Source organism: Orbicella faveolata, unplaced genomic scaffold (assembly GCF_042242905.1).
Source record: "Orbicella faveolata isolate gen_17 unplaced genomic scaffold, um_ofav_v1 contig_26, whole genome shotgun sequence".
NCBI classification, from domain to species: domain Eukaryota; kingdom Metazoa; phylum Cnidaria; class Anthozoa; order Scleractinia; family Merulinidae; genus Orbicella; species Orbicella faveolata.
In genome coordinates this window covers 8,091,031-8,108,635 of record NW_028301554.1, presented here as the reverse complement: position 1 = coordinate 8,108,635, position 17,605 = coordinate 8,091,031, and the positions used below count along the sequence as shown (strand labels likewise).

The following is a 17,605-nucleotide window of genomic DNA, read 5'->3' as shown; positions in this document are numbered from 1 at the left end:
GATGGCAAACTTCTTGTAAGGATCCTATAGTATCCTGAAGCTGGAGTATCTTAAATAGAAGGGAGCTTACTAGCTTACTATAAGAACCCTGCCACGTCCTAGATGCTTTGTTGTTTTGTTGGTGGCTGGTAGCACAGTACTACCGCAAAACGTAAAAGTTCTTTACAATCCTAGTCAAGATCCTGTAGGATCTTATTCGAAGATCTTAGATAGAATCGTAGAGGATTCAGTAAAGATCCTTCACTTCAGTCCCCGTGAAGATCCTTCTTATGCATCCCTGCTAAGATCTCTTAAGAAAAACTTGTTAAGATCCTCAGGGATATGTAATGGGACTTGAACGATCCAGTAAGATCTTCTAATAGTTTTGCGGAATCTTTGGAAGGACTTTTTAGATCCCGAAATAAATAATCCTTTACAACCCTACAACTTTTATCAAGATTTAAACACACAATCGGATTGGCTACACTTGGTAGTCTGACAGTGGATAGATGTCTGGCAGCAGAAGCTTGTCAAGTGTTGATGATGGCTTCAACTGTTTGCTTTCCTGGAAAATTTGATCTAAAGAAAACCAATCTATTTCTTTCCTGATTTGAACAGTTGGTTGATGGGCTATGCTCTAATGAGACTATAACTTTGATAGTTTGTTCTAGGCTTTGCCCCACATCAACTGTTACCCAATAGAAACCTTTGGTAAAAGCTCTTCATTTCACTGTTATGTTAGTGATTACCAGCTTGAAGGCAAGTCTGAGATGGATAGGGCTTCAGAATGGAGGTGACATTCATGCACCAGGAGGACGAAACCCGGTAGAGGGGCCAAGGGCTCTTGCCGCTATTGTTACTGCCTCCCTGATCAGTACAGCCTGACAGTCTGATTCTACTCACCAGGTGCAGACTCTAATCCTGATGGAACTAACCTCCCAGGTGTTAAGAAATGTATTTTAGGAAAGCTTTAATAGAAGTAGAATGCACAAATTAAATATACAGTAACTACCGGTAACATCTAAGACTGCATGAAACTTCAAAGAATGAGGATAATGGAAGAATTAGTAATAGTGGTACATTTATGTATGTAGCATTATGCCATGATGCCTTCAGTAATAAGATTTCATGATATCATGTGAGGAGAATTCAAGGGTCTGAAGTGGCTAGTGACCTTGTCAGATCCTCGTCATTTTTATTCAGATACTGCAGTTCGTTCTTGTGAAGCTGACGGATTGTTTTATCGCAGCTGTCAAAAAACTGCGACATCAACACATGATTAGAACCACTCCCAATGACATTTCCCTCTGAATCAGTGGCTTTTAAAGCTGCAGAGCAGTTAGTGGCTGCACAAGGGCCAACTGGAGCAGGGGGTCGCACACGTAGTACTGCTGTAGGCTTAGTGAACGAGACTGCTGAAAGGCCAGGCTGGTTCTGACCAGCCTGAGCAGAGCTTGGTCTTGACCCTGGTGGAGACTAACAGAAAACATAGAATACATTAGCACTGATTGAAAGGCTTGGCTGGTTACAGTGTACAAATAAGTTCTTATCAGGTTAGTGTGGACTGTCACATCTGTCTTAAGGCTCAGGTGGTTTGCCAAGTGGACGCTAAGTCAGGTTTAGTCTAGTCTGTTCATCAACAAAGGATGCAGTTTTGAACAAAATTCTTACATTTTCAGATAGATCTCCGAGAAATATTTTCATAGCAGTCAAGCAGAAAATTTATGCTTAGTTGTTACTGCTCCATACTAGATCACCAAGCTACTTTTTGTATGATTTTTGTAACTAACAAATTTCCACATAATTTGGAGAGTGTAACTTACAGTTCCAGTAGCTGGATCTTGCTCTTCAGAGGATTTTAGAAGCTGGTCTGGTACAGCTGCAGAATCGTCTAGATCCTGAGAGTTGCAAGAGTACAAATACGTTGAGCGCAAAGTGAACTGATCAACATGACACGAGCGTGGGACAAAGAAAAAACCTCAGTCCCCGACAGGAATCGAACCCATGACCTCCCAAACACCGGGTGGGCGCTCTATTAACCAGGCAGGCGCTCTATGGATAGAGCACCCGCCCAGTGTTTGGGAGGTCAAGGGTTCGATTCCTGTCACGGACTCATATTTTTTCTTTGTCCCACGCTCATGCCATGTTGATCAGTTCACTTTTCACATTTCATTACCGAGCTTAAAATTCACCATCTTTATTTACTTAAGTTAAGTGCACTTTTAGCAAAACATGAACAGGAATTTGTTTAAAAATGAGCTCACTGGTGCTGTTGATTCAACCATTGTAGGTTTCCTAGAACGAGCTCCCATAGTGGCCACTGTGGTTTCTACCTCCTTCACCCAAGCATCTTTAGGAACTTTGTAGATTTCTAACCAACTTTCCTTCATCGGTATTCCATTGCAAATGAATGAAATTATAAGTCAGAATAAACATGATGTCTTTCTTTGTTCCACACACGTGACAGCAGCACTTGCATCTTTCTAATTGTCTGTCTTATAACCATGCCATAATGCGGTAAAATTTCACGATCGCCAGAAGACAATTAAGACGAGACAATCATTAATATTACAAGACATAGAGTAACCAGATGGCATCTGTTTCAACCCACTTAAAAAAAGCCTGTGTTCAAAATTGAAATATTATTGAGTCCATTTTCAGCCACATGTATGTTAATATCATTCTGTTATAGTTTCTCCCTCCATATTTTACATTGTCCCTGATATTTAAGAACAAATGGAGCAAACGTTATTGTCGTGGGCGTGACACAACGCACCCTTAATTACGTGTTTTGAGTTAATACACAAGACGCAAAGGCAGTTTTTCATCACAGTGAAGTATCCTGTGTAGATTCCACTTCCAAGGACGTTCGTCGATGACTATGACTCGTCATTCGTAGTGTTTTCAGCCGTGTATCCGAGGTTCAACTGGAACTGTGTCTACATCTTCGTTCAGTATTTTTGATATTGACCGCCAGTTTCCTCTTAAAACAGAAAATAGCCATTGCCCGTCTAAACTCGGATATTCTTAATCCATACACAACTGGATTGAGAAAAGAGTTCGAATAATTCAGAAGGGTTACTACGTAATAAAAATTACCTGCAGGAATTGTGACCTCAAAAATAACTTCTAAAGCATCCATGATAATTAAGGGCAGCCACGAGAGAAGCGCGAGAACAGATACAAACAACAAGGTTTTTGGTAAACGTCTGTTTCGTGCTGCCCGGTTCTGTGCTTGGAAAGTAAGTTCTGCGTTCTGAAACTTTCTCCAAATACTGATGTTACAACTACAAATAACGAACGTTATTATCAAACCGAAAGACATCCAAGCATAATTCTCATATTCCGGAGAAGTTAAGTGACCCAGTGTTATTTCAAATGCAGTTACAAGAATTGTAAGTATCCAAGACATCGAAATAATGGCGCAGTAGTTTCTCGTTGACGGTGATCGCTTATATCTGTGTGGCGACGCTATAGCGTAAAATCTCTCACCAGAAATCATCGCTGCGGAAATTAACGAAGCATGCATAAAAAACGTATCGACCAGATCATGGGCGTAATCCAAAGATGAAGACATGTGTCCCGTCCACAGCTGAAAATTGTACTCTCCGATGAAGAAGATGTAGCCAGGCATTGATAGTGTTCCTAGCATCAGGTCAGCAAACGCCATATTGATGACAAGAAACAAGCTTTTTCTACGAAGACTTTTGTTTGCAGCAAACAGGACAATAGTGAGAAGGTTTCCAGCCACAACAAGCAAAGTCGTCAAAATGAACGCGCAACACCATGCAATGCCTTCTGCCTTGGAATAAACAATCATTTCGGAGCCAGAAGCGTTGTTAGAAGTAATATTAGCTCCCGATGTGATATTCATTTTCGTTTGACTCATCAAGCCTCGAAATCGCCAATGTGGGAACAAATACTGTATATCGTAATTTTGTAATGAGCCACGAGAAGCTATTAGAAGCAAATGTGGTCTGCTTTATTTGTTTCACTTAATTTATACTGAAAAAGCGCTATTGGCAGCTGGTCGACCTAAATGCACCTACTCACCTAAATTAACAAATAAAGAGGCCTCGACTGTGCTCTGTTCTGTTGTAAAGCACGCAGGAAGCGGTAGAGCACGAAAGAAGTGTAGGGGAAAACACGAGACGAAGTCGAGTGCTCTACCGCTTCCTAAGTGCTTTACAACAGATCTAGAACAGACCACAGTCGAGGCTTCTTTATTTGTTTTATGATAAAAAATCTAATAATTTCCCCACGCATTTGGCTGAATTTTCAAACCAAACTTTATTTTCCAAACGAACAAAAGTGGCGTCACCCGTGCACTGTTCTCTGATTAAGCACGCTAAAATGAGCCAATCACAATCCTTATTAGAATATTTGAAATAATTTTATTGGCTTACTAAGCGACAGCTCTCAATCACAAACTCGACTTCGGCTAAGCTTTTAGTTTCGATTAGTTTGAGTGGCTTTTGAGAGAAGAACGATGCCTTCGAACTTGAAGTTCGCTTTTAAGTTAATTTTTAAATACGGATCTAAAGGCAGGTGAAGGTTTATAGTCCAGAGGAATCCTAGTGACTTTAGGTCTGAATGCGTCAGCAGAAACAAGAGAAAAACTTGTTTCGTGAAAGTAGCCTAGTATTTTGTCGACATTTCTTTTTTTACGTCAACGGAAACAAGGCATAAACGTGTTTCCGGAACATAACCTTGTATTTCCGTAAACGTTTAGGTCTGATTACGTCGACGGAAATCTAAAAAATTCAGATTTCCGGAACGTTACCAAGAGTTTCCGCACATGTTAACATAAAGTTACGCTTGCGGAATCACTTATTTCCTTCAACAGAAACCTGACGGAAACATGTAAAAACGTGGTACGGTTCCGCTGTGACCGCAGCAACGGAAACACGAGTAAACGTCACCAAACCGCTAGCGGAAACGCGTGTTAACCGTCGTATTTCCGCAACGGTTTCACATATTTCTATCACGTTTCCGTTTACGGATTCTTGATATTTTGTCCTGTGTTAAAGCTTTTATCTGCTGTTACTTGCTTTATTTCATGGATAGAAATGATACTGATAACAGAAGAATAAAAAAAAACAGTCAGAGCGAATCAGTTCTGAGCAAGGGTCATAATCTCTCGGATCCAGGTGATTCGTTCGCTTGCTCCCAATACAAGCGTTACACTTCAGGTATCATCATGAATTAATTCGATCTGGCCTGATGCCCTGATCTGACCCATGTTGGAATATATTTAACTCTTATTAACCGAGCAGGAGGTCTGTATGGGAGAATCATGGCCGAGGTTTTGAGTACAGACCGAACACAGTGAAGTCTGTGCACACGACCGAGATCAAGAGTCTCCCATACAGATCGACTAAGCTCGGTTAATAACATGTTTATTATATGGTAAAGAAGAAAAATTTCGTTTAATGTAACTGGTTTGTACTAACTGTCAGTCTGCTTGCGAACGGCGATGAGCTGAACTTGAAATAATTCTGCCAAAGTTTGCTCGTCCTCTTTACTTTTTTCTCATCAGGCTTTTTTGCACCTCCATAAATAAATATTATTGGAAGAAAATAGTCAATAGTTTTGCATTTTAGTTTGCAACTTTTTCTCCGCAAAATGTAACCGGTCGAGATGTCGGTCTAGATGGGAAAATCTAGACCGCTTTCAATATCGATTTCAGCCAATAAAATCCGTGAATTCGGTGGTTCCCAGTCCTTGTGAGACACAGCCATATATTAAAGTGAGATATTGATCAAAGTAAAATAAAGGTATGGGTCGTACTTGGGAAAAGTTTTCATCTTTGCCGGCTGAAAAAACACAAAAATTGAAAACCGCAACCGGAAAGGAAAACTTTTAGACAGAAACGGAGGGTCGCAGTAGTGAGAGATAATTGTCAGTACCAAATTTCAAATCTATTTGCTTGGCGATGTCATCCCAAGCTTTGCGGGCTTGACTGCTGTTGATACGATCGAAATTCTCGGCCCACAGGTTGATTAGCATTTTTTCTTTGTTATCTGACCATCTTTCATAAGATCGTTTTCCAGTATCAACGGGTTCATGATCAGGAGACGATTGGGAAGACGAAGACGAAGACGCTTGTGAAGCGCTTGCTTGCATGGACCTGTCCGGTAGAGTGTTTTCCTGCGCAATGCTCGCATGTGAAGTGCTCGGCTGCGTTCCCCTTCCAGTCATATCATGGTAGACGGGAACATACTGCGGGTATTCCATGCTATCGCCGTAAAAACCTTGAAAACCTCGAAATTGTGCGGGATTATAATAATAGCCTCGTCCGTTCATGATGAAAGACCGCGAACTAGAACTGAACTTCCTGCGCGTATCGTTGTTCATGTTACGCTGACAAGCGTTGACAGTTACCGCTGTGATTCCCATTGTTTGGCTCGACTTTTCGAAAATCTGCCTGCCCCACCAAAGCACTACGGTGTCTTTGACGTTTTGCCGATTCGCAAAGTTTTTGCTAAAGCGAAAAACCTGCGGTCGCACTAGGCAAAGGCGCGCGATGAGAGATTTCCACCGCAAAGTAAACAAATTCTTGCAAAGATTTCCAAAGTGCGACCCATACCAAACATTGATTAAATCGCGAGTGGGTTGTGTGATCCGCGGGCTCGGAAACAAAACAAAACACTAAAAACATCACAACTGATCGAGTCTGCATACCAGTCCCCGTTAAAAAAGGAATAAATTGAGTGCCTTGAATCTGTCACGTACAGCGTGGTTTCCAAAATCAGGAGCACAAACTGCCGTTAAGTCAACGTTTAATGCCGGTCTTTCATAAACAAAACTGATTGTAACCCGAGAGTTTCCAGAAACCGCCCTTCACAGGAATCTTACATTAGGAAAGCAAAGAATGGTTACACAGGAATTTAGCGATGGCCCGCATATACCTCGTGTCCACATGACATTGATCACGTGGACACTACGCAAAAACACCTTTAGGAGGTCTTCTTGAGGACATTCGCGCCCACTATGTTCCCAGGGACAGACGTTTTTAAAATTTATCATGAAGTAAGGTGGAGTTCAACTTTTGCAAAAAAGCCACAAAAAAATGGGGGGTCACCGCGCTCGTTTTCGAGATAAGGCGCGTTAAAGGCCATGCGTTTTAAGGTCATTCCCCAGTATTGCATTGCGCATTCCTACTGCGCATAATTTCACGTGTGATTAGCGCGCGCATTAAAAAATGGCGGCTTTTTGTTTGGAGCTGGACCTTGCCATAGAGGTAAATCGTCATTTTCTCGCAAACGAGTATGGTGACCTATCATTTTTTTCTGTTTTGAGTTGAGTAATAAATTTCTCTGTGTAAAATAAATATGGACCAATTCTCAGTGTAGAACAAAAAGCAATCGTCGGAAACTTGAATTTAGCAAACAATCGTGACTACAATCATGGTGCTATTATAAGGATTTATATGGGTATAAACAAGGTGCTATTGCTCCTAGACGAACATGGGGACCCCTCATTTTTATTTCAAAATTTAAGTTCCTATAATATAAACAATCAATAGGCAAAGTTTCACAAAAATCTCAGTGCAGGTTCTATTTCAGTGGAATGACCTTAACAGGTGTTCATTATTTTAAGACTATATTAGCTTACAACTATCGGCCAGAAAAAAGCTACATTTGTGAAATTTAGATCGGGTAAACTTTCTCAATTCAACACAACTAAGTATATTACTCCAGGATTTTGTCCAAAACGGGTAATCCAAGCATTTTAGCGTTGATATTGCTCACCAACTGTAAACCACCTGCTTGTACGCTGGCAGTTCCGATCACAAAGGATTAATGAAATGGAAAACTGCAATAGGAACAAGACGTCAAATTTAAATAAAGTATTTTAAAATCACTTTGTTCAGCCTCTTGGAGTAAAAACGGTAGAAACCATTTAACAACTGCTTCATGCCTTAATGTGCTCTATCGAGCTTTGATGCAAGTTTGGAGAGAGACGCGAAGGGTTTGCTCGAGACGGTAGCCGAGGGAACCTCTAGCTTCTTGAACCAATAATTTTTTTTTTCCTGAAAGGAAAAGTAGTGTGACATGCACATGATAAATTAGTTTTTCTGGAGTTATTATTCAACTTTTCTGGGTTTTCGTTCAATCAGGGCATATTTCTTCGGAAATAAACTTCAAAATCGCCTCGCAGTTGATAAGGCCATCCCCCCCCCCCCCTTTTTTTCGTTTATTGTTGAATGCGTTTTCTGATTTTGGGTCGGTCGGTCGTAAAAGGAAAAAAAACAGAATTAAAATTGGAAAAGGAGTCTGGAGCTAGGAGGTACGGTACCTCAGCATAATATCCGTGGAGCCTGGAAGCAACAAAGTGTGGTTACCAGACTGGTTACAAAGTCAACATCGCGGCAATAGAGGAAGGAAAAAGTCGACGTCGTTGTTAAAATCAAACGAGAACAGGGAAAAAGCTAAAAATCTGTAAGGCAAAAAATTGCTTCTGTTTCAGATTAAAGTGACAATTGTTTGAAATAATGTGTTATTGCCTTCATTGTCTTCTGCGTAACTTCTGGGTCGGTCGGACGACGCTAAACAGAGAAAAAAAGGGGGACGGCTTAATAAATAAAACGCTTAAAAGCCAATTTTTAATAAGTGTTCTACATCCCTCGGACCAGTCGTTAATTAATATTCGTCTTTGTCAAAGTGCAACTAACTGTACATTAATTAAGGTAAATGTATTGACATTTGCTAAGAAAGCTTAGTGAAATTTTCGGATTCTTGTGAAAGCTCTTCTTAAAGCAGTTAAAAGTGTAAATTCTACAGAAAGCTCAAAAGGTTTGATGGAGCGCGGGAAAAGATATCTATCGATAAATAATGTGGTAAAATTTCACGATCGCCAGAAGACAATAAGACGAGAAAATCATTAATATTAAGAGACAGAGTAACCAGATGGCATCTGTTTCAACTCACTTGAAAAACCCTCTGTGTGCAAAATTGAAATATTATTGAGTCCATTTCCAGCCACATGTATGTTAATATCATTCTGTTACAATTTCCCCTTCCATATTTTACATTGTCCCTGATATTTAAGAGTGGTTGCCTGTAAAAATCAGACAAATTCTTAATTTCGCGGCGAGGGTCTAAAATTCGATTTCGCTCATATTCCTATGGCATATAGGCTAGAGCATCACAAAAACTACTGGATAGTTTTTTTGGCAAAATATCCTTTTATTTCAAAGAAATATGCACATTACCAAATTCCGTTAAAATCGTCATTTGACGCACCATTTTATTAAACAAGTTTGAGAGCCTCGCATGCAAAACCACATCGTTCTTCCGTCTTTAAAACACTCAAATATTTTTGTGCAATGTTTAAATGTGTACTGGGTTGATTTTACGGAATGTTGCGGTTTTTGTTGGCTACAAAATAATTAAATTTCGTAGACATGTATTTCATTCACTTTAAAGTACTTCGTAAAAATAATCGATTTTCACCATGTGCGAAACCCTCAAATGGATTAAGCTTCTGGTGGTTGAATCGCAGAAAGATGGTCTACAGATTCCTGTAAAACTTTCTCTGGGCAAATGATTGTGAGCGACGCGAGAGCTTTTCAAAGTACGTTAAAAATGCAGACATTTGACCATCCGTCGTCAAATTTCAATTTATGGGTTGGACCAGAAGCATATCACCTAGGTGATATGCTTCTGGTTGGACATATTTTAGCACGCGCCACATGTCTTGAGCTATATTAAGTTGAATTATAGCATAACTAAAGTAAAGCGCGCGCTCTGATTGGTTAATTTAGCGTCTACTATTTGCCCGTGGGTGTACGCTGCTGACGTGTGTGCTAATGTTTACAAAGCAAATCTTTTGACAGACGTTTTTCCAAAGTAATGGCCAACGTCCTTCTGTCAGAAATGCGAAACTGTCTTAACAGTTTTCTGAAGATGAAACTTTATCGAGTTACTGGTGTGCAGTCGGTTGTCATGAATGAATTTTCGCGCGCTTGTTTTCTGTCGTCATGTAAGACTTCACGAACATTTTTTTGTGATGTACCTCAATAAAAGGACTTCTGTTGTTCCAATGTCTCAATGTTATGTTATAAAACAAATGATAAAGGCCATAGCGTGCACTATTGAGTTATGGATGCACTTGGGAGGTTTGCTAAGCACTCAAGAAGCTAGAGTCGCGCTCGGCTATCGCCTCGTGCGACTCTTACGCTTCTTTCGTGCTTAGCAGCCTCCCGCGTGCATCCATAACTCAATAGTGCACGCTATGGCGTTTACCATTTCTTAAATAGACACGGAGCTGATAATTTCGAAATGGTCTAAACTTATTTGCTGTAAAAGGCAGGTCCAAAAGCCGATTTGACGTGTTTCTGTCACCATTCGTCGCACGTAAAGCAGAAGTTTGCTCAAGTTGTTTACACAACGTCCGATGTACATCGCCAACTGTCAACTTATTTAATGGTCGAATACCATGAATCTATGACCCTCTTTCGACACATATGATCACCACTGCATCTAAGTCAAAAACGGCTAAGTGATTTGTACATAGTTGCTTGCTTTGCACTACACCAAAATATTAGGTTTAGTCATCGTTTGATCTATTGCTGCTTGAATCGTTTGTTGCAGCGGTTCCTTGTTTGTTCATCACGCAATGCTGTCATCCTGTTTTAGGGGGTAGGGGTAGGACAGTTTCTATCCCAATACGTAAGGCTCCGTAAGGCTTGGAACTACACGGAGCACGCAATCTTGTTGAGTAGGAAGACATTAAATTAAGCAATGAAAAGAATGAATAGTTAACCATTGCCCGTGTTGTCATCTTTTACTGGACCACCGCTACCTACACGCCCTGCGTAAATACTGTAACGCTAAACTCGTACCTAGGTCTTTTCGCGCTGTGCAATTATTTTTGGTTTACGTATAATACAGTTAGATACCCTCGGGGAAATGGGAGGTGGCCGCTTAATATGGGTTGGCCGTTTAATAGAGGTTGGTGTACCTTGAACATTTTGTCACTATCGGGTTATAAATTTCTTTGTCAACACGGAGTTAATTCAAAACAATCATTATAGACGTCATCCTCGCAGACCCATGGGCAGTTTAGTGGGAGCAGGGAAAAGTCTAAACGGGTGAGAAAAAAGTTCGGGCGAAGACCCGTTTAGACTTTTTCCCCGCCCCCACTAACTGCCCATGGGTCTCCGAGAATGACGTCTATCACGATTGTCTTTAATTAACATGTTTACTAAGAATTCATAACCCGATGGTGAAAAATTATTCAAGGTACACCAACCTCTATTAAGCGGCCAACCCCTATTAAGCGGACACGTCCATGTGTCTATTTCAACTTAATATAGCTCAAGACATGAGGCGCGTGGTAAAATATGTCTAACCCATAAATTGAAATTTGACGACGGATAGTCAAATGTCTGCATTTTTAACGTACTTTGAAAAGCTCTCGCGTCGCTCACAATCATTTGCCCAGAGAAAGTTTTACAGGAATCTGTAGACTATCCTTCTGCGATTCAACCACCAGAAGCTTAATCCATTTGAAGGTTTCGCACGTGGTGAAAATCGATTATTTTTACGAAGTACTTTAAAGTGAATGAAATACATGTCTACGAAATTTAATTATTTTGCACCCAACAAAAACCGCAACATTCCGTAAAATCAACCCAGTACACATTTAAACATCGCACAAAAATATTTGAGTGTTTTAAGGACGGAAGAACGATGTGGTTTTGCATGCGAGGCTCTCAAACTTGTTTAATAAAATGGTGCGTCAAATGACGATTTTAACGGAATTTGGTAATGTGCATATTTCTTTGAAATAAAAGGATATTTATGCCGAGAGCGACGCCTATTTATAAACCCAGCGCACAAAAGACTATAATGAAATGGTTATAATCGCGGTCGTGCATGCGGCCAGAAACCACTGAATCACTGAAACACTTGTTTGGATTAATTTGGCCACTCACGTGGCGTTTATTTCAAACCATTCAAATGCTAAGGTGTCAAATTAATCAATTAAACATCGCTATATTTGATTCAGTGAATAAAGTTGGGGCGAAAAACAGCCAGCCCAGTAAGAGATAGCAAGAGCAGAGGAGGAGCTCAGGGGATGGTGGAGGGCCGACGAAAGAAAGTAAAGTACGCTTCTAAGGCTAAACAGCTATCGCGATCGGCGCTGGCAGAAAAAGAGGAGAGGGTTAGCAGAGCACACGAATTTAAAGCTTGCTCTGCGTGTGGTGTCTAGCCCATTAACGGCTATCTACCTCTGCAGCTTGTACCGTAAGATAAGATAAGGCCCCGCCTCAGCATAAAACCCATTATCGCGCTAAGTCAATAATGGGCCATTTTGCCAAAAAAAAACTATCCAGTAGTTTTTGTGATGCCCTAGGCTATCTACCATAGGAATATGAGCGAAATCGAATTTTTGACCCTTGCCGAGTTATTTTCCATATTTATGGACAGGGACTCTTAAGAACAAACGAAGCAAAAGTTATTTTCGTGGGCGTGACACAACGCACCCTTAATTACGTCTTTTGAGTTAATACACAAGACGCAAAGGCAGTTTTTCATCACAGTGAAGTATCCTGTCTAGATTCCACTTCCAAGGACGTTCGTCGATGACTATGACTCGGCATTCGTGGTGTTTTCAGCCCTCTATCCGAGGTTAAACTGAAATTGTGTCTACATCTTGGTTCAGTATTTTTGACATTGACCGCCAGTTTCCTCTTAAAACAGCAAATAGCCATTGCCCGTCTAAACTCGGGAATTCTTAATCCATACACAACTGGATTGAGAAAAGAGTTCGAATAATTCAGAAGGGTTACTACGTAATAAAAATTACCTGCAGGAATTGTGACCTCAAAAATAACTTCTAAAGCATCCATGATAATTAAAGGCAGCCATGAGAGGAGCGCGAGAACAGATACAAACAACAAGGTTTTTGTTAAACGTCTGTTTCGCGCTGCCCGGTTCTGTGCTTGGAAAGTAAGTTCTGCGTTCTGAAACTTTCTCCAAATACTGATGTTACAACCACAAATAACGAACGTTATAATCAAACCGAAAGACATCCAAGCATAATTCTCATATTCCGGAGAAGTTAAGTGACCCAGTGTTATTTCAAATGCAGTTACAAGAATTGTTAGTATCCAACACATGGAAATAATAGCGCAGTAGTTTTTCGTTGACAGTAATCGCTTATATCTGAGTGGCCACGCAATAGCATACAATCTCTCACCTGATATCATCGCTGCGGAAATTAATGAAGCATGCATAAAAAACGTATCGACCAGATCATGGGCGTAATCCAAAGATGAAGACATGCGTGCCGTCCACAGTTGAAAATTGTACTCTCCGATGAAGAAGATGTAGCCAGGCATTGATAGTGTTCCTAGCATCAGGTCAGCAAACGCCATATTGATGACAAGAAACAAACTTTTTCTACGAAGACTTTTGTTCGCAGCAAACAGTACAATAGTGAGAAGGTTTCCAGCCACAACAAGCAAAGTCGTCAAAATGAACGCGCTACACCATGCAATGCCTTCTGCCTTGGAATGAACAATCATTTCGGAGCCAGAGGCGTTGTTCGAAGTAATATTAGCTCCCGATGTAACATTCATTTTTGTTTGACTCATCAAGCCTCGAAATCGCCAATACGGGAACAAATATATCGTAATTCTGTAACGAGCCACGAGAAGCTGTTAAAGGCAAATGTGGTCTGCTTTATATGTTTCAAGTAAGTTATACTGAAAAAGCGCTATTGGCAGCTGGTCGACCTAAATGCACGTTCGACCTAAATTCACTTACTCACCTAAATTATTGTTAAGTTATTCATGGAAATTGCTCCAAATTTCATTTATGGCGGATTTTTTGTCATGTCCGAGATGATTTATTTTTGGGCAAAAGCCATTTACTATGTTTTGAATGAAATTGGCATTGTTATTCAACATTTGACGCGTTCTATCGCGTGCGGCAGCCGCAGAGCCTCGTGTGATTGTTGTTTCGTTGATACAGCTTCTCATTGCCTTTAGAACCATTTAAAACTCCTTACTTCTTATTGTAGTTTTAAAGTAAATCTTCCCTTCACCTGCCCTAAACTATTCGGAAACAATATTGTCGGATTTGCGACAAAATGATTTTCTCTTTCATCCTCTGAGGGAGGTGTTGGTGGTCGTTTTGGTTTCTTGCCACGCGTTCTTAATACTTTAAAGGGTTTAAACGTTTTTAATTCTTTTAACGTCGTAGTTTACACGATGTAAAATGTCTTCGGAAGGGTTGTTTTGCCGCCATTTTGGCTTTCCTTGACAAGTCGTTAATTAATATTTGTCTTTGTCAAAGCGCAACTAGCTGTACATTAAGGGCCCATTAACCGATTCATGCGCGCGGTGGCGCGCGTTCCTAAGGAGGTGAAATTTCACTTCCGGTCGCTTACGTCAGCCTGAGCACGGAAAATAAAAACAACCCAAAAACTTGCAAATTCGCACATTTTAGATGTTTTTCTTTGTGTTTGGCAAAATGCAAAGTAAAAAAAAGTACAAGCAGACTAAATAAGAGAAAGACAGAAAAACAAGAGCAATAGAAAGAGAAAAACTACTTGAAAAAGCCTGTGTGCAAAATTGAAATATTATTGAGTCCATTTCCAGCAACATGTATGTTAATATCATTCTCTTATAATTTCTCCTTCCATATTTTATATTGTCCCTGATATTTAAGCACAAATGGAGCTTAAGTTATTTTCGTGGGCGTGACACAACGCACCCTTAATTACGCGTCTGAGTTTTCTGCAACTCGTTTTCCCATCGAGTTTAAAGCTTTTCCCCTAGAATAAACAAGACCCAAAGACAGTTTTTCATCACAGTGAAGTATCCTGTGTAATTTCCACTTCTAAGGACGTTCGTCGATGACTATGACTCGTCATTCGTAGTGTTTTCAGCCGTGTATCCGAGGTTCAACTGGAACTGTGTCTACATCTTCGTTCAGCATTTTTGATATTGACCGCCAGTTTCCTCTTAAAACAGCAAATAGCCATTGCCCGTCTAAACTCGGGAATTCTTAATCCATACACAACTGGATTGAGAAAAGAGTTCAAATAATTCAGAAGGGTTACTGCGTAATAAAAATTACCTGCAGGAATTGTAACCTCAAAAATAACTTCTAAAGCATCCATGATATTTAAGGGCAGCCACGAGAGAAGGGCGAGAACAGATACAAACATCAAGGTTTTTGTTAAACGTCTGTTTCGCGCTGCCCGGTTCTGTGCTTGGAAAGGAAGTTCTGCGTTTTGAAACTTTCTCCAAATACTGATGTTACAACCACAAATAACGAACGTTATTATCAAACCGAAAGACATCCAAGCATAATTCTCATATTCCGGAGAAGTTAAGTGACCCAGTGTTATTTCAAATGCAGTTACAAGAATTGTAAGTATCCAAGATATCGAAATAATGGCGCAGTAGTTTTTCGTTGACAGTGATCGCTTATATCTGTGTGGCGATACTACAGCGTAAAATCTCTCACCAGAAATCATCGCTGCGGAAATCAACGAAGCATGCATAAAAAACGTATCGACCTGATCATGGGCGTAATCCAAAGATGAAGACATGCGTGCCGTCCACAGTTGAAAATTGTACTCTCCGATGAAGAAGATGTAGCCAGGCATCGATAGTGTTCCTAGCATCAGGTCAGCAAACGCCATATTGATGATAAGAAATAAGCTTTTTCTACGAAGACTTTTGTTTGCAGCAAACAGTACAATAGTGAGAAGGTTTCCAGCCACAACAAGCAAAGTCGTCAAAATGAACGCGCTGCACCATGCAATGCCTTCTGCCTTGGAATGAACAATCATTTCGGAGCCAGAGGCGTTGTTCAAAGTAATATTAGCTCCCGATGTAATATTCATTTTTGTTTGACTCATGAAGCCTCGAAATCGCCAATGCGGGAACAAATGTCTCGTAATTCTGTAACGAGCCACGAGAAGCTGTTAAAGGCAAATGTGGTCTGCTTTATATGTTTCAAGTAAGTTATACTGAAAAAGCGCTATTGGCAGCTGGTCGACCTAAATGCACTTACTCACCTAAATTATAGTTAAGTTATTCGTGGAAATTGCTCCAAATTTCATTTATGGCGGATTTTTTGTCACGTCCGAGATGATTTATCTTTAGGCAAAAGCCATTTACTATTTTTTGAATGAAATTGGCATTGTTATTCAACATTTGACGCGTTCTATCGCGTGCGGCAGCCGCAGAGCCTCGTGTGATTGTTGTTTCGTTGATACAGCTTCACATTGCCTTTAAAACCATTTAAAACTCTTTACTTCTTATTGTAGTTTTAAAGTAAATCTTCCCTTCACCTGCCCTAAACTATTCGGAAACAATATTGTCGGATCTGCGACAAAATTATCTTCTCTTTCATCCTCTGAGGGAGGTGTTGGTGGTCGTTTTGGTTTCTTACCACGTATTCTTAATACTTCAAAGGGTTTAAACGTTTTTAATTCTTTTAACGTCGTAGTTTACACGATGTAAAATGTCTTCGGAAAGGTTGTTTTACCGCCATTTTGGCTTTCCTTGACAAGTCGTTAATTAATATTTGTCTTTGTCAAAGCGCAACTAGCTGTACATTAAGGGCCATTAACCGATTCATGCGCGCTCGCGCGCGTTGCTAAGGAGGTGAAATTTCATTTCCGGTCGCTTACGTCAGCCTGAGCACGGAAAATAAAAACAACCCAAAAACTTGCAAATTCGCACACATTTAAGATGTTTTTCTTTGTGTTTGGCAAAATGCAAAGTAAAAAAAAGTACAAGCAGAGACAAAATAAGAGAAAGACAGAAAAACAAGAGCAAATCCGTGTGGCTTTGTTTGATCTTACCGAAGTGCGCTGGTAGTGTAAATTGCGCACGCGCTGATAGGGTAACTTCCAATAGATATCGGGCGCACTTCCGGTTTCTTTAAATGCTAAAGGAAACGCGGTTTTTGATTAAATCCAGCTTTTTTCGACGAATTTCGATTAAAGCCAACGTTGGCAACATAGCTATGCATTCCTTTTTCGAAATCATGTTTTCTTTAGACAATTACGAATTTTTCAATATTTTGAAATGCTCTCAAATTCTGACCTTTTAGAAATGAAACAAAATCGATGCATAGCGTAATGAGAATTTAAATTAAAGTATTAAATCAATGAAAAAAATCCCGAGAAAGTAATTTGCCTGGTAGCCTTTGCATCTTTTCTGTATTAGTCACATGACCATGGGCGTGGCCTGATGACGTCATCACTAGTGTTACTGATCATGAAAAAGTTGAAACACATGAAATAACTCTGAACTAACTAAAAATAATGAAGTTATATGAGACTAAATTTTCCTTAGCAACGGCTCGAAAAGATCGGTTAATGGGCCCTTAATTTAGGTAAATGTATTGACATTTGCTAAGAAAGCTTGGTGAAATTTTCGGATTCCTATGAAAGCTCTTCTTAAAACAGTTAAACGTCTAAATTCTACAGAAAGCTCAAAAGGTTTGAAAGAGCGCGGGAAAGATATCTATCGATAAATAATGTGGTAAAATTTCACGATCGCCAGAAGACAATTAAGAGGAGACAATCATTAATATTAAGAGACAAATAATCGATAAATAATGCGGTAAAATTTCACGATCGCCAG

At 40.0% G+C, this 17,605-nt stretch overlaps 1 protein-coding gene, 1 long non-coding RNA gene and 2 pseudogenes across 2 annotated transcripts; all 4 read right to left on the bottom strand.

Moving 5' to 3' along the window:
- Positions 1-880: 880 nt before the first annotated feature.
- On the bottom strand, positions 881-2,075 carry LOC149107991 (uncharacterized). The gene is made up of 3 exons (XR_016208996.1): positions 1,803-2,075; positions 1,154-1,455; positions 881-947 (listed from the first exon to the last, which is right to left on the bottom strand). It is a non-coding gene; the product is annotated as an uncharacterized LOC149107991 (long non-coding RNA).
- A 349-nt stretch (positions 2,076-2,424) lies between these two features.
- On the bottom strand, positions 2,425-3,813 carry LOC149107990 (octopamine receptor beta-2R-like; annotated as a pseudogene).
- Positions 3,814-11,897: 8,084 nt separating this feature from the next.
- LOC149107989 (adenosine receptor A3-like) lies at positions 11,898-13,763 on the bottom strand. The gene has a single exon (XM_089295531.1). The coding sequence runs from the start codon at positions 13,586-13,588 to the stop codon at positions 12,527-12,529; it is 1,062 nt and encodes a 353-aa protein (XP_089151657.1). The 5' UTR covers positions 13,589-13,763; the 3' UTR covers positions 11,898-12,526.
- Positions 13,764-14,603: 840 nt separating this feature from the next.
- LOC149107988 (octopamine receptor beta-2R-like) lies at positions 14,604-17,571 on the bottom strand (annotated as a pseudogene).
- Positions 17,572-17,605: the final 34 nt, after the last annotated feature.

Excerpts from the sequence above, each read along its gene's own strand:
- LOC149107989 (XM_089295531.1), bottom strand. The coding sequence starts at position 13,588 with ATGAGTCAAACAAAAATGAATGTTACATCGGGAGCTAATATTACTTCG.